Raw genomic sequence first — 23,952 nt, forward strand, 5'->3', positions numbered from 1 at the left:
AGGTGTGTGTAGGTAGTCACTTGTTTGAAAGCCATGATTGACCTTTCACTTAAATGAGGCAACACCAACTTACTCCTGCAGATGCCAAAGGTGAAAGGTTGTCTTTCCCTAGTAAGTTCAACAGTATTCAAGAACTTTTCCTTAAAAAAAACTTATTATTGATAGTTTTTGTTTTTATCTTGGCTATCTTTTCCTAATATATCTCCCCCCTCCCCCCGTCCACATCAGAGTCATCTTTTTTAACAAAGAATGAAATGGGAGGTTAAAAAGTTCAGTAACACCAACATTGAGAAAATCATATTTGTGGTTCAATAACTAGCCCCTTATCTCTGCAAAAAAGCAAGGGAGGGTCTTTTTTCTTTTTTCAAGTCAAGCTAAGATATTATAATTTACAGCATTCAGTTTCAATTGTTTTGCCATTTTTCCCCCTATCATTGTAGTCATTGTGTGTATTGTTTTCCTGGTTCATCTTATATATCACTTTGCCTTCAGTTCATATAAATCTTTCTTTGTTGGCCTCAGAGACTATTATAATTATGTCGTCCAGAGAGAGAATTATCTCTCCAAAAAACCCCAACCAAACAAAAATAAAACTCTTACATTTATGTTAATCTTGTCAATATTTTTTGGGGAAAGATGGTGTATAACATTCATCCTGTTTTTTTTCTTTTAATTAAATTATAAGTTGTTAGGAAACAGAGTTTTCTTCTAGAGTTTTTCCCCCTAGAGTCAGGCAATATTAAAATTTGAAAACAAATTGAGTGGAGTTGTAAACGAATCCAACCATTCTGGAGAGCAATCTGGAATTATGCCCAAAAGTTATCAAACTGTGCATACCCTTTGATCCAGCAGTGTTACTTCTGGGCTTATACCCCAAAGAGATACTAAAGAAGGGAAAGGGACCTGTATGTGTCAAAATGTTTGTGGCAGCCCTGTTTGTAGTGGCTAGAAGCTGGAAAATGAATGGATGCCCATCAACTGGAGAATGGCTGGGTAAATTGTGGTATATGAACATTATGGAATATTATTGTTCTGTAAGGAATGACCAGCAAGAAGCAATACAGAGAGGACTGGCAAGACTTACATGAACTGATGCTGAGTGAAATGAGCAGAACCAGGAGATCATTATATACCTCAACAACGATATTGTTTGAGGATGTATTCTGATGGAAGTGGATCTCTTCGATAAAGAGAGCTAATTCGGTTTCAATTGATCAAGGATGGACAGAAGCAGCTACACCCAAAGAAAGAACACTGGAAAATGAATATAAACTGCTTGCATTTTTGTTATTCTTCCCGGGTTATTTATACCTTCTGAATCCAATTCTCCCTGTGCAACAAGATAACTGTTCGGTTCTGCACACATAGTGTATCTAGGATATACTGTAACCTATTTAACATGTAAAGGACTGCTTGCCATCTGCAGGAGGGGGTGGAGGGAGAGAGGGGAAAAATCAGAAGTGAGTGCAAGGGATAATGCTGTAAAAAATTACCCTGGCATGGGTTCTGTCTATAAAAAGTTATTATAAAATAAAATTCAATTTAAATAAATAAATAAATAGTATTTAAACAGTAAAAAAAAAAGAAAAAAGAAAAAAGAAAAAAGAAAACAAATTGAGAACATAAAATACTTAAAATGTCAAAGTCACCTAGTTCAATCCCTTTATTTTAAAAATAAAGAAATGGTGGTCCCTGGAAGTGACTTGCCACAAATTACATAAAAACAAGTAAACCTGGGCTCTCAGATCTCAGTCTCAGAATCTACTCTTACATCCCTCTGCTCTTACATCATACCTTCTCCCTATTCCACATGATCCAGCGCTGTTTCTCATATAAGACTTTCAATCTTCTGACTGAACATTCTCTATGGTTGGTCCCCATTCCTGGAATAGTCTCCCTTCTCATTTTCACTTACTGATAAAATCTCATCTTCTGCAGGGAACTTTTCCCAATTTTTCAATTCTAGTACTTTCCTTCTGTTGATTAAAGGTGTCCACAGGCTGTTTTTCCTATTAAATTGTAAGCTCTTTGAGAATGTTGTTCCTTTCTTGGTATCCACAGTGCCTAGTGCAATTCTTGACATTTAGTGGTTGCTTAATATGTTTCCTGACTTTAAAAAAAATTAGATCTCAACTAGAATCCTAAAGGAATTTGATGGAGATAGATAGCTGGTTAATTGAATGTTCAGATTAACACTGGGTTAAGCATAAAACTATTTCAGGGATCATAAAAAAAAATTGAAACCATCTAGATTTGTGATCTTTCTTAATATGGGGAACTCCCAGGTGAAGAAATTCCCTCTTTCAATACCTTCTTTATTATAACTTAAAAGTTTTCCATAGCACTGAGAGGTTATATGCTCAAAGTCACAAAGTGGGACTTGAATTTAGGTTTTCCTGTCTGAGGTCAACTCAGCTCCCAATGCCATGGTGCCTCTCCTGTTTTTTTATGTTCCCTTCATTTTGAATATATTCCTCTGCCTTCCCCTATCCCTTCTGCAATCTCTTGCAGCAAAGAATAAAAAAGGAAAAAAAAGCCAACACATCAACTTAGTCCAATGATGGTACATAGAGTATTAAATAGTCCTTAGTTAATTAGTCAATTAAATAGTCCCCAACCTCGGTTAAAAAGAGAAAGGATGTGTCTTTTTTCAATTTTTCTCATGTCAATTTTTCTGATTATTACAATTACATTTCATCTTCATTTTGTTTTTTTTCCATTTACATTTCAACTCTTATTAAATACAAAACCAAAAACATCTTTAAAAGTCAAGTTGATTTTTCTTTTCTTAATAAGTGACATATTTGATGATGACAGAATTAATAGAAACCTTTCAGTTAGCAAAGCATTTCCATATTAGCTATGTTGTGAAAGAAAACATAGACCAAAAAAACCCAAACAAGTAAAATAAAATAAAATAATATGCTTCGGTCTGCTTTCAGATTGTTCTTTCTCTGGAGGTAGATAGCATTTCCCCCCATAAGTCCTTTAGAATTGTCTTGGATCATTGTATTGCTTTAAGAGAAATGATTACTTTTTTCTTATATTAATAACCAATTATTGAGATTAAGATTTTTTTCCTTTTTATTTCCTCATTCAAAGTCCAGTCTCTCAACGAGATTTCTGATCTTGCCCAAAAATTTACCCCTGTTCCCACTCAGATCATTTTTATCTATGTGGAATTCTTATCCCACCCAACTAGAAAACCTTACAAAGAGAATGTAATCTGAATTCCAGCACATAATATTCTACTCAGATAGGCTTGGGTGGGTGGTGGGGGTAGATCCCTTTTTCCAAATTGGCCAGTCAAGTAGTCTGGCTTGAGATAAGTTTTTCTTCATGAGTGACACAATCAGGGTCACATACCAAGCATCTCATTCAATAGGCACTCCTCTCATTAAAATATTTTTTTTCATTAATTGTTAATCAATCAGAGTTGATTTCTGCGTGTTGGAAACATTGACTCTTCCAAGGACAAATAAACATCAAGAGGCCTCCATATGGTTTACAAGAGAAAGACAAATCATCATCCTTTTTATTAATTATTTACTAGACATAATTAATAAAATGGTTATCCAGAAGTTATTTCTCAAACTTTTCATTAGCTGAAAACAGCTAAGACATTCATAGACACTTATCATATACTATTGCTATTACCATGTACAACATTCTCTTGATTTGGCTCACTTCACTTTGTATCAGACAATTAATTTTCCCCCGTTTCTCTGAAAGCTTCTTGATCATCATTTCTTCTAAACCAAAAGTATTATGTCACAATCATATACCACAATTTGTTCAGCCATTCCCAGTTGATGGGTATCACTTTAAATTCCAAATCTTTGCCATCCCAAAAAAAGAATGCTTAAAATTATTTTTTGTACATATAGGATTCTTCTCTCTCTTTCTAATATAGATTTAGTAGTAGTATTGATGCATCAAAGAGTACATATGGTTTTTGTCTTTGGACATAGTTCCAAATTACTTTGAGAATGCTTGGATCAGTTCAGGATCTCACCAACAATGCAGTAGTGTCCCAATATTTCCATATCCCCTTCAAGATTTATCATTTTCTTTTTCTGTCATATTAGCCAATTTGATATAGGTGTGAGACTGTACTTCAGAGTTCTCTGTTTTTGTTTTTTTAATTATAGCTTTTTATATACAAAACATATGCATGATGGACCCACACTTAACACCATATACCAAGATAAGATCAAAATGGGTCCATGATTTAGGCATAAAGAATGAAATCATAAATGAATTAGAGGAACATAGGATAGTTTACCTCTCAGACTTGTGGAGGAGGAAAGAATTTGTGACCAAAGAAGAACTAGAGATCATTATTGATCACAAAATATTAAAAAGCCTTTGTACAAACAAAACTAATGCAAACAAGATTAGAAGGGAAGCAACAAACAGTTAAAGGTTCTGATAAAGGTCTCATTTCCAAAATATTTAGAGAATTGACTGTATAAGAAATCAAGCCATTCTCCAAATGATAAATGATCAAAGGATATGAACAGATAATTTTCAGATGATGAAATTGAAACTATTTCCACTCATATGAAAGTGTTCCAAATCACTACTGATCAGAGAAATGCAAATAAAGACAACTCTGAGATACCACTACACACCTGTCAGCTTGGCTAAGATGACAGGAAAAAATAATGACATATGTTGGAGGGGATACCGGAAAACTGGGACACTGATGCATTGTTGGTGGAGTTGTGAATGAATCTAACCATTCTGGAGAGCAATCTGGAATTATGCCCAAAAAGTTATCAAACTGTGCATACCCTTTGACCCAGCAGTGTTACTACTGGGCTTATATCCCAAAGAGATCTTAAAGGAGGGAAAGGGACCTGAATGTGCCAAAATGTTTGTGGCACCTTTTTGTAGTGGCTAGAAACTGGAAAATGAATGGATGCCCATCAGTTGGAGAAAGGCTGGGTAAATTGTGGCATATGAATGTTATGGAATATTATTGTTCTGTAAGAAACAACCAACAGGATGAATATAGAGAGGCTTGAAGAGAATTACATGAATTGATGCTGAGTGAAATGAGCAGGACCAGGAGATCATTATACACTTCAATACTGTATAGGATGTATTCTGATGGAAGTGGATATCTTCAACTAAGAAAAGATCTAATTCAGTTCCAATTGATTAGTGATGGACAGAATCATCTACACTCAGAGAAGGAACATTGGGAAATGAATGTGGACTATTTGCATTTTTGTTTGTCTTCCCAGGTTATTTTTACCTTCTGAATCCAATTCTTCTTGTGCAATACGAGAACTGTACAGTTCTGCACACATATATTGTATCTAGAATATATTATAACATATTTAACATGTAAAAGGTTGCCTACCATCTAGGGGAGGGGGTAAAGGGAGGGAAGGGAAAAATCTGAACAGAAGTGAATGCAAGAAATAATGTTGTAAAAAATTATACTTTGAAAATAGGTAATTCAAGCTCTACTTCAGAAAATTGATTATTCATGCTCCTATACTCTTGCCAAAGAGATAATAGAGGGGGAAAATGTGCACATCTGTGAGATGTGCATTTTAAACATGACCAATGTATGAATTCATTTTTGCATTATTGCATGTATCTGTTACCAAAAAAGGGCTTCTATTTATTTTGCGGAGGGTAGTTAAGTGGGGGAGTAAAGGAGTAGTGATAATATTTAGAAAAGGAAAAAAATGTCAGTGAAATACTAAAATATACAATACAGAGAAGCAAGTATAGTAGTGTTGAAAAAATTGTTTTAAATTTAATATATACTTCAAAAGAATCTGCCCAGAGCAATTTTTATTTGTCTAACAGTGAAAATGACCAAATCTGTTGATTTGTCAAATTCAAAATAAATTTTTTAAATTAAAAAAAAGGGTAATTTTTCAACATTTCCCAGTGTTCTTTTTCTGGATGTATCTGGTTCTGTTCATTACAGATCAATTGGAACTGGTTTGAATCTTCTCATTGTTGAAGAGAGCCATGTCCATCAGAATTGATCATCATATAGTCTTGTTGTTGCCATATATAATGATCTCCTGGTTCTGCTCCTTTCACTCAGCATCAATGCATGTAAGTCTCTCCAGGCCTCCCTGACATCATCCTGCTCGTTGTTTCTTACAGAACAATAATATTCCATAAGATTCATATACCACAATTTACTCAGCCACTTTCTAATTGATGGGCATCCATTCATTTTCCAGTTTCTGGCCACTACAAAAAGGGCTGCCAAAAACATTTTTGCACATACGGGTCTCTTTCCTTCCTTTAAGATCTCTTTGGGCTATAAGCCCAATAATAACACTGCTGGATCAAAGGGTATGCACAGTTTGATAACTTTTTGAGCATAATTCCAAATTGATCTTCAGAATGGTTGGATTCGTTCACAACTCCACCAACAATGTATCTGTTATCAATGTCCCAGTTTTCCTACATCTCCAACATTTGTCATCATCTTTTCCTGTCATCTTAGCCAATCTGAGAAGTGTGTAGTGGTATCTCAGAGTTGTCTTAACTTGAATTTTTCAGAGTTGTTTTAATTTACATTTCTATAATCAGTAGTGATTTAAAGCATTTTTTCTTTTTTCTTTTTTTAAATAATTTATTTATTTAATAACTTTTTATTGACAGAACCCATGCCAGGGTAATTTTTTTTTATGCATGTAATTGATGTTAGCTTTTCTTTCTTTTTTTTTTTTAAATAACTTTTTATTGATAGAACTCATGCCAGGGTAATTTTTTACAACATTATCCCTTGCATTCACTTCTGTTCCAATTTTTCCCCTCCCTCCCTCCACCCCCTCCCCCAGATGGCAAGCAATCCTTTACATGTTGAATAGGTTACAGTATATCCTGGATACAATATACGTGTGCAGAACCGAACAGTTTTCTTGTTGCAGAGGGAGAATTGCATTCAGAAGGTATAAATAATCCGGGAAGAAAAACAAAAATGCAAGCAGTTTATATTCATCTCCCCGTGTTCTTTCTTTGGGTGTAGCTGCTTCTGCCCATCTTTGATCAATTGAAACTGAATTAGCTCTCTTTATCGAAGAGATCCACTTCCATCAGAATACATCCTCAAACAGTATCATAGTTGAGGTATGTAATGATCTCCTGGTTCTGCTCATTTCACTTAGCATCAGTTCATGTAAGTCTCGCCAATCCTCTCTGTATTCATCCTGCTGGTCATTTCTTACAGAACAATAATATTCCATAACGTTCATATACCACAATTTACCCAGCCATTCTCCAATTGATGGGCATCCATTCATTTTCCAGCTTCTAGCCACTACAAACAGGGCTGCCATAAACATTTTGGCACATACAGGTCCCAGGGTAATTTTTTACAGCATTATCCCTTGCACTCACTTCTGTTCCGATTTTTCCCCTCCCTCCCTCCACCCCCTCCCCCAGATGGCAAGCAGTTCTTTACATGTTAAATAGGTTACAGTATATCCTAGATACAATATATGTGTGCAGAACCAAACCCTGTTGCACAGAGAGAATTGGATTCAGAAGGTATAAATAACCCGGGAAGAATAACAAAAATGCAAGCAGTTTATATTCATTTCCCAGTGTTCTTTCTTTGACTTTAGCTGCTTCTGTCCATCCTTGATCAATTGAAACTGAATTAGCTCTCTTTATCGAAGAGATCCACTTCCATCAGAATACATCCTCAAACAGTATCGTTGTTGAGGTATATAATGATCTCCTGGTTCTGCTCATTTCACTCATCATCGGTTCATGTAAGTCTCTCCAAGCCTCTCTGTAGTCATCCTGCTGGTCATTTCTTACAGAACAATAATATTTCATAACATTCATGTACCACAATTTATTCAGCTATTCTCCAATTGATGGGCATCCATTCATTTTCCAGCTTCTAGCCACTACAAACAGGGCTGCCATAAACATTTTGGCACATACAGGTCCCAGGGTAATTTTTTACAGCATTATCCCTTGCACTCACTTCTGTTCCGATTTTTCCCCTCCCTCCCTCCACCCCCTCCCCCAGATGGCAAGCAGTTCTTTACATGTTAAATAGGTTACAGTATATCCTAGATACAATATATGTGTGCAGAACCAAACCCTGTTGCACAGAGAGAATTGGATTCAGAAGGTATAAATAACCCGGGAAGAATAACAAAAATGCAAGCAGTTTATATTCATTTCCCAGTGTTCTTTCTTTGACTATAGCTGCTTCTGTCCATCTTGATCAATTGAAACTGAATTAGCTCTCTTTATCGAAGAGATCCACTTCCATCAGAATACATCCTCAAACAGTATCGTTGTTGAGGTATATAATGATCTCCTGGTTCTGCTCATTTCACTCAGCATCGGTTCATGTAAGTCTCTCCAAGCCTCTCTGTAGTCATCCTGCTGGTCATTTCTTACAGAACAATAATATTTCATAACATTCATGTACCACAATTTATTCAGCTATTCTCCAATTGATGGGCATCCATTCATTTTCCAGCTTCTAGCCACTACAAACAGGGCTACCACAAACATTTTGGCACATACAGGTCCCTTTCCCTTCTTTAGTATCTCTTTGGGGTATAAACCCAGTAGAAACACTGCTGGATCAAAGGGTATGCACAGTTTGATAACTTTTTGAGCATAGTTCCAAATTTTCTCCAGAATGGCTGGATGTGTTCACAATTCCACCAACAATGTATCAGTGTCTCTGTTTTCCCACATCCCCTCCAATATTCCGCATTATCTTTCTCTGTCATTCTAGCCAATCTGACAGGTGTGTAGTGGTATCTCAGAGTTGTCTTAATCTGCATTTCTCTGATTAATAATGATTTGGAGCATATTTTCATATGGCTATAAATAGTTTTAATTTCTTCATCTGAGAATTGTCTGTTCATATCCTTTGACCACTTATCAATTGGTAAATAACTTTTTATTGACAGAACCCATGCCAGGGTAATTTTTTACAACATTATCCCTTGCACTCACTTCTGTTCTGATTTTTCCCCTGCCTTCCCCCACCCCCTCCCCCAGCTGGCAAGCAATCCTATACATGTTAAATAGGTTACAGTATATCCTGGATACAATATACGTGTGCAGAACCGCACAGTTTTCTTGTTGCACAGGGAGAATTGGATTCAGAAGGTAAAAATAACCCGGGAAGAAAAACAAAAATGCAAGCAGTTTATATTCATTTCCCAGTGTTCTTTCTTTGGGTGTAGCTGTAAAGCATTTTTTCTTAAGAGATGTCTCACCTTTTCTTCTAGTTTTCATTCTCTCTCTCTCTCTCTCTCTCTCTCCACACACACACACACATATATTTTTTATTATTTCTTGGTCTTATATAACTTCACTGGCTTCCCCTTGCCTAGTTCTAATTTTTAAAGAGTCAAAATTCTGGATCTCTTTTTGTAGTTGGTTGACTTTCTTTTTGAAATCTTTTCATTTTTCTTGGATTGTCCTTATTCATTCATTTATTTAAGTTTTTCCTCAATCTTTCTCATTTGATGTTTAAAGTCTTTTTGAGTTCTTCTATTCTTTTAATGTTGGTTTTGGGAGGCTTTTTTTTTTTTTTTTTTTACTTCAGTATCCTCTGCAGAAGATGAACTCCAGTCTTCCCTAGTCACATAGTAATTTTCTTTGGTTAGGTTCTTTCTTTTTTGCTTGCTCTTTAAAAAAAAATTGTAGGAGATTGTTGGTGTAATCACCTTGAGTCCTGTGGTAAGAGTGATCATGCCTCTGGTCTCAGGTCCTCCTTCAGTTCTCCCCTCTGATCTGCAACCCAAAACCAAGAGCAAGACTTGTGTTGGTTCTTCCTCATCCTGGGCCTCAGCAGCACAGCTGAGTCTGGCATTCCTTATCATTAAAAGTTCCCTCAATCTTTCTAGACTCAGACACTGATTCCTCACACTGCCTGGGAAGTTAAAATTCTTTTGGTTGGCAGAGCAACCTAGCTAACCCCAGGCTCAAAGTTTGTTGTTTCAAGGGAATTAGCCTGGAAGTGTTTATACTTCAGAGGTGCAAGACCACAATCCTACTATCTTTGATCTCTGATTATCCCAGGAGAACCAATGTTCTGCTCCAAATCTTATTTGTTTTTACTGCTCCATATTTGTTGGAAGCACAATTTTGTCTTGTTTGTGGGAGTGATCTGGAGAGCTTGGAATTTTCTGACCTACTCCACTGTCTTCCCAGAATTCTCTCTCTAGAGCATTTTTTCATGTAAAAAGTTTTGATTTCTTCTTCTGAAAATTGCTTGTTCAGATCCTTTGGTCTAAACATTCAATTTATTAATTGGGGAATGATTTATATATTTATAAATTTAACTCCAGTTCTCTATATATTTGAAAAATGAGGTCTTTATCAGAGCAACTTGCTGTAACTCCTCCCTTCTGCTTCCCTTCTATTCATGGTTGCATTGGTTTTGTTTGCGCAATCTTTTAAATTAAATATAATCTAAATTATCCATCTTACAACTTGTGTTGCTTTCTATCTCTGGCAAAAATTTTATTTTGGTCATAAAATCTTCCCTTATATCTATAGCTCTGACAGATAAAATAGTCCATGCTATTTTATAGCTGCAACAAGTCTTTGAGAAGGATGCTATCATTTTCATTTTACAGATGAGAAAACCGAGGAAGACAAAAGGGACTGCTTCAATTGGAAATGATTTAACCAAGGGTTTTGTTATAGCCAAAATACATTTATACAGTGTATACTATGTGCCAGGCACTGTGCTAAGCACTGTGGATACAAATACACATAAGAGAAAGACAATTCCTTTTCTCAAGGAGCTTACAATCTAATGGGGAAGACTGCCCACAACAGGAAGCTGAAAAATTGCAGTGGCAGAGGAAGGGGATGTGGGAAGGTATTCTACATGATGGCACTTGTTGGAGATATCCAAAGAAACACAAAAATAGCAGAGCTGGTGGGAGATGAGAATACTGGGTTGTCCTCTCCTTAAATCCCCTGGAGAAGAGTCAATCTTGTGGGATAATGAGATTTCTCAGATCCCACGACTGTTTTCTAAAGCGGGATTTATAACTCAGATCTTCCTGACTCCAAGTCCAGTGCTCTATCCACTGTGCCAGCTAGCTGCCTTCATAAAGGACCGATCTGTGCATATAAGTGTAGGAGTTTAGTCTGAAGGATCATGAAATTTTCTTTTAACAATAGTACAGTTGATGAAAAATGCGATCCACTTTCAGAGAAAGCTGATGAACGCTCAGTGCAGATTTAACCCGTTCTTATTTTTCTTGTGTGTGGTGGTTGTTTTTGCAACATGGCTAACATGGAAACTTGTCTTGCGTGATTTTACATGTGTAATTGACATCATATTGCTTGCTTGCCTTTTCAAGGGTGAGGGGAAAGAAAACTTGGAAATCAAAATGTTAAAAAGAAAGTTAAAATGTTTTTACATGAAAGGGAGAAATAAAGAAATAAATAAAAAGTTTATTTTCTTCTAATTGTACTTATTCTTTCAGAGACTGATTTGTGTACTCCCATTTAATGATGATTTCTGGTTCCTCCGGTATTGGGTTGGCTAGCCTCTGGTCCTCTGGATCTCTGGATCTTCCTCATGAGGTCCACAGAGGAATTGATCTAGAACCAGTCAGGGACACACCAAAGTACTCAGAAGATGAGTAAGGGTAGAGCAAGGACCCCAAACTAAAGCTCCCACCAAGTCCAACACGCCCCCCAAGCTAAAGACTGATTGGTTCATTCTGCCCGCCTCTTTAGCGCCAGTCTCTCCTTCTGATTGGTCACATTGCTCCAATTTATAGGCTGTAACCCTACCGTACCCTGATTGGTCAGGTCCGTACCTGTGTTTGCAAAGGATTGAACCCCTTTGGGGGAAGCTCAAAGGCTCCATGAGCCCCACTCTCTGATTCGTCGCTCTGGCTAGGCCGATGGCCTGCGCGCCGATGGGCTGCGACAATACCTGTAGCGACTGACGATTGGGTGCGAGAAGTCTTCCAAGCGTGATAGGTCAGGACCATCTCCCCTCTTTTTCCTGATTGGCTAATCGGCAAAGCCCGGTCTCCGGGTAAGATGGCAGCGGACGGACAGTGCTCGCTCCCCGCTTCATGGCGGCCGGTGACCCTCACCCACGTCGAATATCCCGCAGGTAAAACTCAGCTCCAGACCCTCAAAACAGAGCTCCTTTGTGTCTCGCCCCTCCCTACTCGGCCTCTCCCTTCCCGGGTGAGCCAGGGGAGGGGGCAGCAGGAGGCTGGGGTGGCAGCTGTCAAATAGTGAGCCATTGAAGCCTCCCTTCCCGGAGTATAATACGCAGGCGCAATGAAGTGGCGATGAGCTTTGCTAAATTGTGAGCCGCTTGCTCGCTCACTCTGCGCCTGCGCGACGAGCTACCTGGGCTCAGTGGCACGGACCCGTGAAGTGGGCTGGTGGGGTGCGGAGCTGTTGGGTGCATGAAATGATTTGGGTCTCAAGACTATCCCTTCCCGCGTCACTGCCCCCTGAGGATTAGAGAAGCAGGCGTGCAGAGGGGGTGTTGCCCCTCGGCATGGGAGGGGGCGGTGCGTGAGCCCTCGGAGTTCCTTGTCTGGGACCAGCCTCCCACCCTCTTTGCCCCTGGTGGACGCCGCCAGGCTGCTTTGTGGCTTTCTGGCCCTGGGCAAGCCTGCACTGGAGCTGCACTGATTACAAGCAGAAGACCCTTCCTTGTGGCGCCAACCTCCCCCTCCCCCTGCCCTTGACCCCTACCCTCTCGCTGCAGGGTGTGGGTCCTGGGAAGCCTTGGGCGCTCTGGGGTGTCTCTAAGGGCTGGGCTGAGCCCCCATTGTCTGGGGCAAGGACGAAATGGGAAGGAATGAGTGTCCGCCTGTCTCTTGTGGTCTTTTAAAGAGGGGGAAAGGACGCTGACCCGGGAAAGCCTGGCCCTGCCCTTTGGCTGCAGAGTCTTCCAAATCTGACAATTCAGAACTCACATTTTTATATTTTTTTAAGTTTACAAAGTGCTTTTCTCCCCACCATTCTGTGAGATTAAGTAGTACTAGATAATACAGCTTGTACCAAAAGTCTTGGTGCAGTTTAAAACTTTAATAGCTGTGTGTTATTCCCATTTTACAGATGAGGAAACTGAAACTCAGTTGAAGTGAGTTGCCCTACATCTCACAGCTATTTGGGAGCAGTACCTGGTATAGTATTGCTTTTGAAACAGCCAAAGGCTATATCCATCCTGAGGATAAAATGACTTCATGGGGAAGAGACTCCTTAGGTTTAAGTTGGGGTGGAAGGAGGTCCCAGGGCCACATGGCCAAGCATGTGGAGGAAGAAAGCACAGCTGATTGAGTTTCGGCTTCTGTGATGCCCATGTAGCACAGTCTTCCCACTAATTCAAGGCCTAGTCCAGAGGGAAATGGATGTCAGACTAGTTTCATTCTCTATCCTCCTGAGCAGAGTCATGACAGAAATTTCTGTCTCTGGCTCCCTCAGGCCCCATGAGTGAAGGTATGCAAGCTTTTTGCATAGCCAGCAAGATTCTTTTGAGGGGTAACATTGGCTACCAACACCCCCAAACTCCCAAATTGAAAAAAAAAATGACAGTGGTTTCTTTTTTTTTCTTCTATTGGTTATATAGATTTTTTATCTTTTTAAAGCTTTTTATTTTCAAAATACATACATAGATAGTTTTCAACATTCACCCTTGTAAAACCTTGTGTTCCAAATTTTTTCTCTCTCCCTTCGCAACACCTCCTCCCTTAGATGGCAAGTAATCCCATATATGTGAAACATGTACAATTCTTCTATACTTACTTCCACAATTTTCATGCAACACAAAAAAAATCAGATGAAAAGGGGGGAAAAATGAGAAAACAAAATGCAAGCAAACTACAAAAAAAGGTGAAAATATTATATTGTGATGTACACTCAGTCCCCACAGCCCTCTCTCTGGGTATAGATGGCTCTCTCTATCACAAGTCCATTAGAACTGGCCTGAATCACATCACTGTTGAAAAGAGCCATGAATGATAGTGGATTTATTGCTGAAGTGAGTGAGACTATCCCTAGCCTTCCTATCTCCTGCTTGCTTTAAGGAAAATATATAATATTGATGGGCATATTTTGCTCCTCCAAGTATTCTTGTTTTGGGACTCTTGAAGAAGAGGGAAATCAACAAAGGGACAGCCCCAGTATTCTGCCTCAGTTGTATCTCCCCATTGCTGCTGCTAAAAAAAAAAAATCATTTAGACCCTTTATAGGTAGTGGGCAGGAGATCTGTGACTGTCAGCAAGATGACAGAAGGCATTAGAGTACTTGATCAGGAGCTTTTGTGTGTATGGCTGTACTAGGTTTCTAAGAAGGCAGACTTGAGGAATGCAGCCTACTGGTCTTCCCTTATCATTAGCTTGAGTTTGGAGTCCCATCTCTGTCCTTAGGTGGTTGACCCAAACTTTACTGAGTTTCAGAAAACTTTCTGCATCTGTAAAATGGGAATGCTGTTGTAATTCTTCAGATTCAGTAAACATTTCAGAGAATATGCTCTGTGCCAGGTTCTGTGCTAGGGGCTGGGCATAAAAGATGAAAACAAAACAATCCCTACCCTCAAAGAGCTTTCGTTCTATAGGATATTACATACATCTATCTATCTATCTATCTATCTATCTATCTATCTATATATATATAGATTTTAGAGTAAGAGAATGATGAATAAGTGTTCTCTATTTTTTGAGATAGTAAAGAAGATATTAGTTCTGAAAACCTTACAAGTTGGACTTTTTGTTGCCATAGAATTTTATAGTGGAGGACTTTAAAGATTATGTAATTTAGCTACAAATGTGAGGCCTAGGGAAGGAATGATCTGTCCAAGTCCCACATTTAATTATAGCCTCAAACCTGGACTCTGCTCTTCACTTTTAATTTAATTTTCTTGACATCTTCTAGTCTAGTTCTTTGCTGTGATTCTGCTGAAGGAGGTTTGGGATGAAGCCAGCCCAACATGGACTTCCCTTTCAACCTGATTTCTTATGTCATTTATTGGGAGACCGAGGGTTACCTGGATCTCCAGGGTGTCTTACGTGTCTCTCCCTTCCCCCCTTCTCCCCAGTCCCCCAGTCTTCTTCACCTGGGGCTGGGGCTTGGCTTGGTGTCCTCTGTGTTCCTATACAGACTGGCTTAAGCCTAGTTAGGTTTCTTTGGGACCATTTCCCAGGTTAGAATTCTTTCAGCATGGATTTGGCCTTTGGCCTGGGTGGTTTTCTAGGAACTGTACCAGGTATTGGTCTTAGGGAAAGATTTATAGGGCCAAAGTGCTTTCTGGCACAGACAGTCTGAATGAGGTGAAACTGGAGGTGAATTACAACTCTCCATCAATATAACTTTCTTTCTCTTCTTCCTCCCCCCCCCCCCCCCCCAAGTTTATTTGAGCCTAGGCTAAGAATCAGGAGCCTGGTTCTTGAAAGAAGGAGGGAATGCTCCAAATCCACAGGACCCTGCACCCCAGAAGGCCTGTATTGGGTGTCAAGAAGCAGCGACCCTGCGGGGTGGGGGAGTTCATGGGCCTCAGGTGGAGTTTCCATACCAGGAATATGGGCTGTGTTGAGTCATTTTGCCTTTGGTCATTGCAAGGGAGCACCTGAGCCTCCTCCTCTTCTCCTTTCTTAGACTTTCCTCCATGCTGTCTCTGAGGAAGAGCCAGGGAGATACAGCTTCTCTGGAGCCTGCTTCCTCCCGTTACCAAGGCTGGCTAGCTGGAGCTTCCGCTTTGGGATACCTGCTCCCTTCTCATGGCGTGGAGCTGGCCGTCACAGTTCTGTGTCCTGGGTCTGACTTGGAAGTTTTTCCTGGGCTCTTGGAGCCCCTGGACTGGCTTTCTCTTGAGTAGCTGGGTTTTTCCTTGCACAGATAGGTTTTGACCAGTTCTTCCATTTCCTTGCCTCCCATCTTGCCTAGGTGATCTTTCAGGCCACCTCCTTGCCTACTTGAGCCTCAGCCCCATCTTCGTTATTGTTGGTTTTGTGACACTCATCATATTCAAGCGGGAGCTTCACACTGTGAGTCTGCCTTGCCTCCCTCCACACCCGCCCTGCAGTCCTTTCCACCATGACCATGCCCCTGTACATTCCCTTTGCTCAACAGTGGAGGGGGAGGGAATTTTACCTCTGCAAGGCTGGCAAGGGGTGGGGGGGAAGCAGCGACCACTGGGAAGTGGTCTCCCTTCTGAGTTGTAGGCACTTGTTCACGGCACCTTCAGGAAAAACCAGAGTGGTCCCCAGAGTTTTAGGATTCCTGCTGCTGGCAATCAAAGGATTTATGCTGGAAGGAACCTCAGTGATCAGCTAGTGCACTGGTCTCAGCTTACAGAGGATGAACAGAAATCAAGAGACATGATGTTATTTGCCCAAGGACATGGGTGGTAGGTAGGACAGGCAGGATTTGAACCCAAATCCTCTGATTCCAAATCCAGTGCTCTTTCCCAGCACCATGTTTTCCCTCAGTTGTTGCAGCAGGATAGCACCTCCCACCCCCCCCACATACGTGTGGATCCATGTGCCAGTGTTATTGAGTCTCCTGCTGGCCTCAGATTAGTTCTGGCATCTAGGAATAGTGATTAGGTTCAGCATCAGAGGGGAAGGAGGGACTTGCATATGGCTTACAAAGGCAGAGTTGACCCCACTCCTTCTCTTACAGATTTCTTTCCTGGGGGGTCTGGCACTCAACGAGGGGGTCAACTGGCTAATAAAGAACATTATCCGGGAGCCCCGGCCCTGTGGAGGTATGGTGGGACCTTTGGAGGGGTGCAGTGGGAGAGCTGAAACTGGATGAAGACATCTGGTTCAGGAGAGCTAGATATCTAGGGGGAGAACAGCTCTGTCCCCCAGACACTGCCTGATGGACATTGTCTGCTTGTTCTTAGATACCCACTCCATGGTGAACACCAAATATGGGATGCCTTCCAGCCATTCCCAATTTATGTGGTTCTTCTCAGTGTACTCCTTCCTTTTTCTTTATTTAAGGTAAAGTACCTTCCTGGGGAGGGTGGGGGAGGGCTGCTGGGGTGATGGGCATTTCAGACTAAGGACACTTTTTTCCCCAGTGCTCTCCGGGCCTCCCACTGGCCATGGGTTTGTCTAAGGACTGGCACCTCCTGTACCCACCTTCAGAATGGTCAAAGATACTCCCCTCCCCTCGGGACCTTGTCTTGTGCCTAGGTCATTTGGTCGGGATCGCCACAGTCAAGACAGTCTGTGGGACCTGACTTGGGTAAAATAGTAAGAGATCTTGAAGGAGAACCAGGCAGATGTGACGTTCCAAAAGCCATGTTTTCAGAAGTGCCGATGGTCATCAGGACTGAGCAGGGAGACCATTCACTTCAGCACCGAGGACTCACTTTACCTGCCCCTGAGTGGCCCCTCCTTTTGTTCCCCTTTCTTTAGAATGCATCAAACAAACAACGCCAGATTCTTGGACTTGTTATGGAGACACGTGCTCTCTCTGGGCCTCGTGACAGTAGCCTTTCTCGTCTCATATAGTAGGTATGCAGCAGTGTTTGCCCTTTGTCTCCTGTCCATCTTCCCTCTGATCAGCTCCCTCAAGGCCTCTCCAGTGTCCCTGAGGCCCTTTCCTTAGCCCAAGCTTGACGCTTCCCCTTTTTTGGCTCCTTTTTGTCTTGGAAGGAGAGCCTAGACCTCCCTCTCATGGACACCGAGGAGAATTCAGCCATGGAGGCCTCCGAATTAATTAAAGGACAGAATAATTCACTGAGCAGGAGTGTGTGGTGGGGATGTTTCTTAGGATCCTATTTAACATTGAAGAGGGAGACCTAACTACTGCTTGTAGTGGTTCTTCATTCCTGGTCCCTGCTCAGCTCACCACATTTTGGTTAGATCCAAGAAGCTCCTTTATGGGCCAGACCTTGCCCTGTTGTTCTTGTCATCCCCCTTGGGTTTGGAGTTTGGGGATGTTGGGCTTGCGGTCAGGACGGGTGAGCCATCCGGAAAAGAACTGTTTGGCTAAACCAGTGGGTAGTGTGGGTCTCATCTCGGGTGCTAGGCCCTTAACTGTCTTCGGTTCTGGTCATTCTGACATGGCCTCCTGAGCTGCCAGAAACTGCCTGTTTGTTTATACATTTCTCTCTCCTTGGTTCCTCCCCATCACTTTCTTCTGAAGAGTGTACTTGTTGTACCACACCTGGAGCCAGGTTCTCTATGGAGGGGTTGCAGGAAGCGTCATGGCTGTCGCATGGTTTGCCTTCACCCAGGAGATCCTCACTCCACTGTTCCCCAGGATAGCTGCCTGGTAATTTCCTCCCTTCAAAACCTTTTCTCCCACACTTCCCTTTTCCCACCCCATATTCTCCGTCTTTGCTGGGTCCATTGGTCCCAGCAATGGGAGCTCTTTTCCCTGTGATGATTTATAGGCTGACAGAATTAGGAAGAGAACCCATTCTAATTCCCAAACCAGGCTTCCTTCAAGGCTCTCCTGTCTCTAGATTGTGGACAGGCCTTTCTTTACAGAATCCCAAGTAGACATTCAGGAAGATGGTGTTTTAGGATTCTGAGCGAACATCAGGAACCACACGTAGAAGACTTACATGTATCGGTTACCCTTTCCTCACCAAATTCAGGCTCATGTTTGCTGCTTGGACTCTGGGCATTCCCCTGAGTTAGGACCTCTGAACTCAAGGATAGCATTTTTCCCCCTGGGTAGGCACAGTTTATAATCCTCAGATCTCAGAGTTGCATGTACCAGGCTCTGTGCCCAGATCTATACGGGAACATATTCAGTGGAACTTTGACCCCAGTCAGCACTATCTCTTTTGGCACTCCCATGCCCTTTGCTGCAAGAAGTGGATGCTTTTTGATCCAGTCTCTCCTCTTCAGAACTTGGACTCAGCCCTGCCCCCACCCTCCACCCCCCAGCCCCCACCCTCCACCCCCCAGCCCCCACCCAAGGCATCTGGCCTCTTTTTTCAGGACTTGATAATTAGATACGTATTTTTTGCCCTTTTGAAAGTTGGAAGCAAAGGAGAAGGGGGCAGAGGGAGTAAATGAAGCCTGAGTCCTTTAATATGTTGGCTCTTGGGGGGGGTTCCAGTATGGTTTTGTGAGAAGATGAGCACCCTGAGTGTACTGCTTTTTTTTCCCCAGGCCCATATCTGAGTTCTTCTTAATCCGAGACACAAGCCTCATCCCCAATGTGCTGTGGTTTGAGTATACAGTCACCAGAGCAGAGGCCAGGTGAGTAAGATAGGAACCCTCTCAACTCCTGGCTGAACAGCTCTTACCTACTGGGGTCTGGGATCTAGGAGCCAATTGACCCTATTGATCCAATTCCAATCAAGTTGGAAGATCCTGGATTAATTGTTTTATTGATTTTTTACCAGACCCTTGAATTTTAATTGTTATGGAGAGCACTCAGTGAGGAAACTCCTTAGCTTTGCAGGTTGGCTCTTGCTTTGTATTTATAATCCTAGAGAAGTATCTGGGCCAATGAGAAATGGAATGCTTTGCCCAGAGAGGTCACATAACCTGTATGTGTCAGACACAGGGTTTGAACTCAAACCTTCCTGTTTCCTATGTCAGCTCCCTATTCACATTTCCTTCTAATTCTAGACTATTTTAAACCTGATTTTTAGAATTCAAAAATCCAGACTCTTGCATAGAACTCAAGGTGTAGAAGTACATGGGCCATCGATATTAAATCTGAAATTCCTAAATCTCTGACTGAGAGTCCAGGAGTCTTAGACTTTCCAATAAATGGTGTCAAAAGCAGGGAAAACATAGACCCCAGGGGAATGTGTTCTCCTAGAGGCTGGGGTGGGGATCAGGGGTTTGTTAAGTAAAATTCATGCTGAGCAAGGGGTTAGGAAAAATGGAAAGGGAGACGATGATACTTTTTCCTTTTTCTCTAGTACTTTAAAATTTACAGATAATTTTTTTTTTTTTTTTTACCACAGCCTTATGAAGTAAATAGGGCAGCATTATGGTTTTCCAATCCTGGGACTTAATAGCCCCCAAATGAGGGAGTTACCAGAAAGACTGAAAAGAAAGTGTGTGACTGGTGGGTGGCTCTAGAGATGTGCATCATGAATGCATCCTGGTTGAATTATAATAACAAGCTGAATAGGTAAAGGCCCACATCTGTTAGGAAAGGGGATTTGAGGGCTTTGGGGCAAGGCAATCCCATTAATGGCATAAAGGACACAGCTGGCCAGAGGCAGAGAGAGTTTCTGCTTGTCTGGGGATTATGAGATAGTGAAAATAGTGTTGTGTTAAACTGGGATTGAAGATGCCTGGGTCCAAGTGCATCTCTATTTGGCTATGTGACCTTGAACAAATAGCTTCTCCCCCCTTCTGAGTTTGAATTTCTTCCTCTGTAAAGCAGGGATAATAGTTCTTGGCCATTCTGCCTGCCTGCCTCATGGGGCTGTGGTGAAGAGCAAATGAGAGTGGGCACCAACCATTTCTTTCCAGACTGAGAAGTGCTCTACACATATGGGGAGTATTAGTAAAAATAATTGGAGAGAGAGCAGAGGAAAGAGAAGTTAGTTGTTTGCCTTTTGTAGTGGAAGACTTCATTTTTTGTCTCTCTCTCTCTCTTTTTTTTTTAACCATTTTTCCGGGTCACCTGTTCAATGTCACCTTGCAGAAACAGACAGCGAAAGCTGGGTACAAAGCTACAGTGAGAGTGCTTGGGCATGGCTGGGCCAGCCCCACAGATCTGACTGATAGGATGCCGCCACGGAGACCTCGACAGACCCAAGTCACCACGTGGAGCCTTTTTCTTTCTTTCTTTCTTCTTTTTTAAAAAAATCAACAAGACGGACCAAAGGCCAGACTAGGGCCTTCAGCAGGAGTCCAGAGGCCTGGGCGTTGGCTTGGGAAGTTCGCTAGGCATCCCCACTGCCCATGGGACCAGGATGCAACTGGACCTTGCCCATATCACCACTGCACACTGAGAGACAGAATGTACCATGACATCCAAGGCCAGAGAAAGGGACTAAGGATGGGATGATAGGGGAGAGAGAAGAACCTTTCATCTGAGAACTTGAGACAGGGTAGGTAGAGAAAAGTCTAACAGCCAAGTATTTGTGTGGAGTTTAGGTGGTATGAAATATACATGCTATTTATTTTTTTTCCTAAGGTTAATTTGATTTTTTTTGAGGTGGGAGCTGGGGCTAGGATAAGGTCTTTATGAAGAGGAATCCATGGAGTAGGGTTGGTTTGTCAGTGGTGCAGGGGGAGTCCAAACCATTTGGATGATTTCACTTCTATCTATCTGCACTTTGTAAGGAAGAAACAAAACTTGATGGACATTTTATTTTGAGTTCCAGAAAGCAACCTACCTCTCCTCTCAGGGTGGTTGTAAAACGTTGGGGCTTAAGGCAGAGCACTTGGGGAAATCAGCTCTTTCTTTGATTCCCATCTCCTCTCTGTCGATAACAGCCTAGTTTGGTGGATGCTGTTTCTGAGTATTGTTCCCTGTAACACAGCTATTTTCATATCTGGGAGAGTGATAGCTCAGAGAAACAGTGCTTCTTCATTGGTCTGGTGATGACATTTCTTTTCAACAGTAATCTCATTCAAGGGCCTTCTCTGATCCTTGTCCATGCAATGGGTTGTACCTTCTATGATGAAAGGACTTTTTAAAAAAATGCTATTTACATTGTAGATGGGGAAACCTGAGCTGTTTTACAGATTTCCTTTTGTCTTGCCATCAGGTAGCAATTGCTGTTCGGTTCCTTTCATCTCCTCCCACTTCCAGTATCCCAACCACCTCAGAATCCCCCCACCCCCAAAAAAAACCAAAGGGAAGGACCGGAGCCGGCCTGGGTGAATGACTGCCTTCCCTGCTGGGCTCAATGCTTGTCTTTCCTTGAGATTGACTCCAAAGAAGCTAGGCCTCAGCTCTCTCACAGGCAGATACCACAGACTGGAGATGTGCTAGCTGGCAATGCCTTTGGTCAGACAGGCCTCGGGAGGGACAAAAGAACTGGGATGTCTTGGGGAAGTCATCATAAGGGTTATTTTATTTGTACTTGGGTCTGTTTTAAAGTTGTTTTTAAAAGAAATCATGGAGGGGAAGATGTGTCTGAAGCCCAGGGAATATCTAGAATTGAACTGGATGATTTGGGACATATCCAAATCATTGGAAAAGAAAAAACTGGTTTCCTGAGCTGCTGCTGCTGCTGCTGCTGCTGGAGCACGCCTCGGTGGTGCTTTTCTTTTCTTTCCTTTTGCAGAGACAGTATCCACAAGCCATTCCAGATGTCAGGAAAATGGGCTTATTTCCAGGGAATTTAGGTCAGCCCCCACATTCCCTTCTCTTTCCCATTTTACTTTTTGGCCAGAGATAAGCCAGATGTCCGGTGGTTTGGATTAAGACAATAAATACAATTGTTTACTATTGTTTTAAAATAAAATATGGAAAACAACCTCGGTGTGTGATCTTCAAGGTGGCTGGAGTCGTGAGGCTGTCTGGGATGTATGTCTTAACAGTGGTCCCCATGGAGGGCAAAGAGATCCAGGAACAAGCCACCTAGCAAATTAGCTCAGGACATTTCCTTTTTAGTAAGATTGAGGCTTCTCTGGCAGCAGGAGTACTCTGGCACTTATGTAACGGCAGGCATGATCTTTGCTCTCTCTGGACACTACTGTTCTCATCTATGAAATAAGGGGGTGGCAACCCCGATCGACCTGATTAAATTCCAGTGACCTCTTGGCTGTCTACGAAAGGTGGCGCACTGCCTGGGGCTGATGGGTGGCAGGAAGACACTGGAGAGACAGGGAGGCCAGGGAACTGGCACCTGCCTCCCCCAGCAAAGCCACTGCCTGCTGAGTCACTGCATCTCTGTCGGTGCCTCTTGTTCTTCCCACTTGGAAGAAGCTTGAGAAGTTGGGGCTGTGTCTCTGGGGACAACTAGTTGTCTCTCTGGCTCAGATGTACTATTGCCATCTCTTGGTACATAGTTCTGGGAGACAGGCAGGGCAGCATGCTTGGAAGGGGAAAAAACATAGGAAACGTTGAATTAAATGAAGTGGTGAAATGGTGCTCAACTTTGGGAATTATTATTTCTCAAGAAGTGCTGAAATTCATTCTTTGTTCCACTTCCATGCCAGGAGAGTCAAGTAAATATAAAACAGTAGTGATAGCTGACAGCAAACAATTCACAATTTACATAACACTTTATCAGGGGTCCTCAAACTACGGCCTGCGGGCCAGATGCGGCAGCTGAGGACATTTATCCCCCTCACCCAGGGCTATGAAGTTTATTTAAAGGCCCACAAAACAAAGTTTTTGTTTTTACTATAGTCGGGCCCTCCAACAGTCTGAGGGACAGTGAACTGGCCCCCTATTTTAAAAGTTTTGAGAACCCTTGCAGATCATAGTCCTGCTTTGAGTCAGGTAATGAAAGTGGTATTCTCATTTTACAATTTAGAAAATAGTCTCAGACAGGCGGAATGACATAGCCATTTTGAAAGCACACTCAAAGCCTAATCTCACGATCCAATTCTCTGTCCGATATACCAGAATAGCTTGCCTATCAACCATAAGGATCTTTCCCTTTAGGTATGGGTGGAGTTCCTGGCAACCCAACCTTCCAAAATAGAACTGGGTAGAAGTTTTTTTGTATCAACACAGTGAAAGCTGTGTGTGTGTGTGACATAAATGGATAGAAGAAGACGGAGCAGGTCCTCTGTATTGCTGCCGGGAACTCCCCACTCAGAAAACTCCTTTTTATCAATGAAGGTTGGCAACTTCTCTGCATTTTATAGCAGTCCTGAAGTGTGGAAAATCAAGTGATTTGCTCAGTGATTGCCAGTGTCAGAAGTCTTTATTTACACAGTAGTTTTTACCATTCTAAATATGTATGTAATCCATATTTGAGAGAAAAAAAGAATTCTCTGCTATTCAAATCAGATGCCGTAAGTTCTGAGGAAAGGATAGGCATGTCATCAAGACTGAATATACTTTGGGAACATGTCAGAAGAGAAA

General features: G+C 41.8%; 1 protein-coding gene across 1 annotated transcript; it reads left to right on the forward strand.

Annotated features, from left to right (window-relative positions):
- Positions 1–5,366: 5,366 nt before the first annotated feature.
- Positions 5,367–22,390, forward strand: DOLPP1 (dolichyldiphosphatase 1). Its single transcript, XM_051980154.1, has 8 exons — positions 5,367–12,118; positions 15,907–16,007; positions 16,645–16,729; positions 16,871–16,970; positions 17,391–17,489; positions 18,124–18,252; positions 19,104–19,193; positions 20,605–22,390. The coding sequence occupies exons 1-8, from the start codon at positions 12,043–12,045 to the stop codon at positions 20,639–20,641; spliced, it is 717 nt and encodes a 238-aa protein (XP_051836114.1). The 5' UTR covers positions 5,367–12,042; the 3' UTR covers positions 20,642–22,390.
- The last annotated feature ends 1,562 nt before the right edge of the window (positions 22,391–23,952 follow it).

The sequence above is a fragment of the Antechinus flavipes genome, chromosome 2 (assembly GCF_016432865.1).
Source record: "Antechinus flavipes isolate AdamAnt ecotype Samford, QLD, Australia chromosome 2, AdamAnt_v2, whole genome shotgun sequence".
Classification (NCBI taxonomy): Eukaryota; Metazoa; Chordata; class Mammalia; order Dasyuromorphia; family Dasyuridae; genus Antechinus; species Antechinus flavipes.

Bases quoted from the DNA above. Each gene is read 5' to 3' on its own strand.
- DOLPP1 (XM_051980154.1), top strand. From the start codon at position 12,043: ATGGCAGCGGACGGACAGTGCTCGCTCCCCGCTTCATGGCGGCCGGTG. The intron at 16,730-16,870 runs GTATGGTGGGAC...GCTTGTTCTTAG, and splicing joins GGAGCCCCGGCCCTGTGGAG to ATACCCACTCCATGGTGAAC. The intron at 16,971-17,390 runs GTAAAGTACCTT...CCCTTTCTTTAG, and splicing joins TTCCTTTTTCTTTATTTAAG to AATGCATCAAACAAACAACG.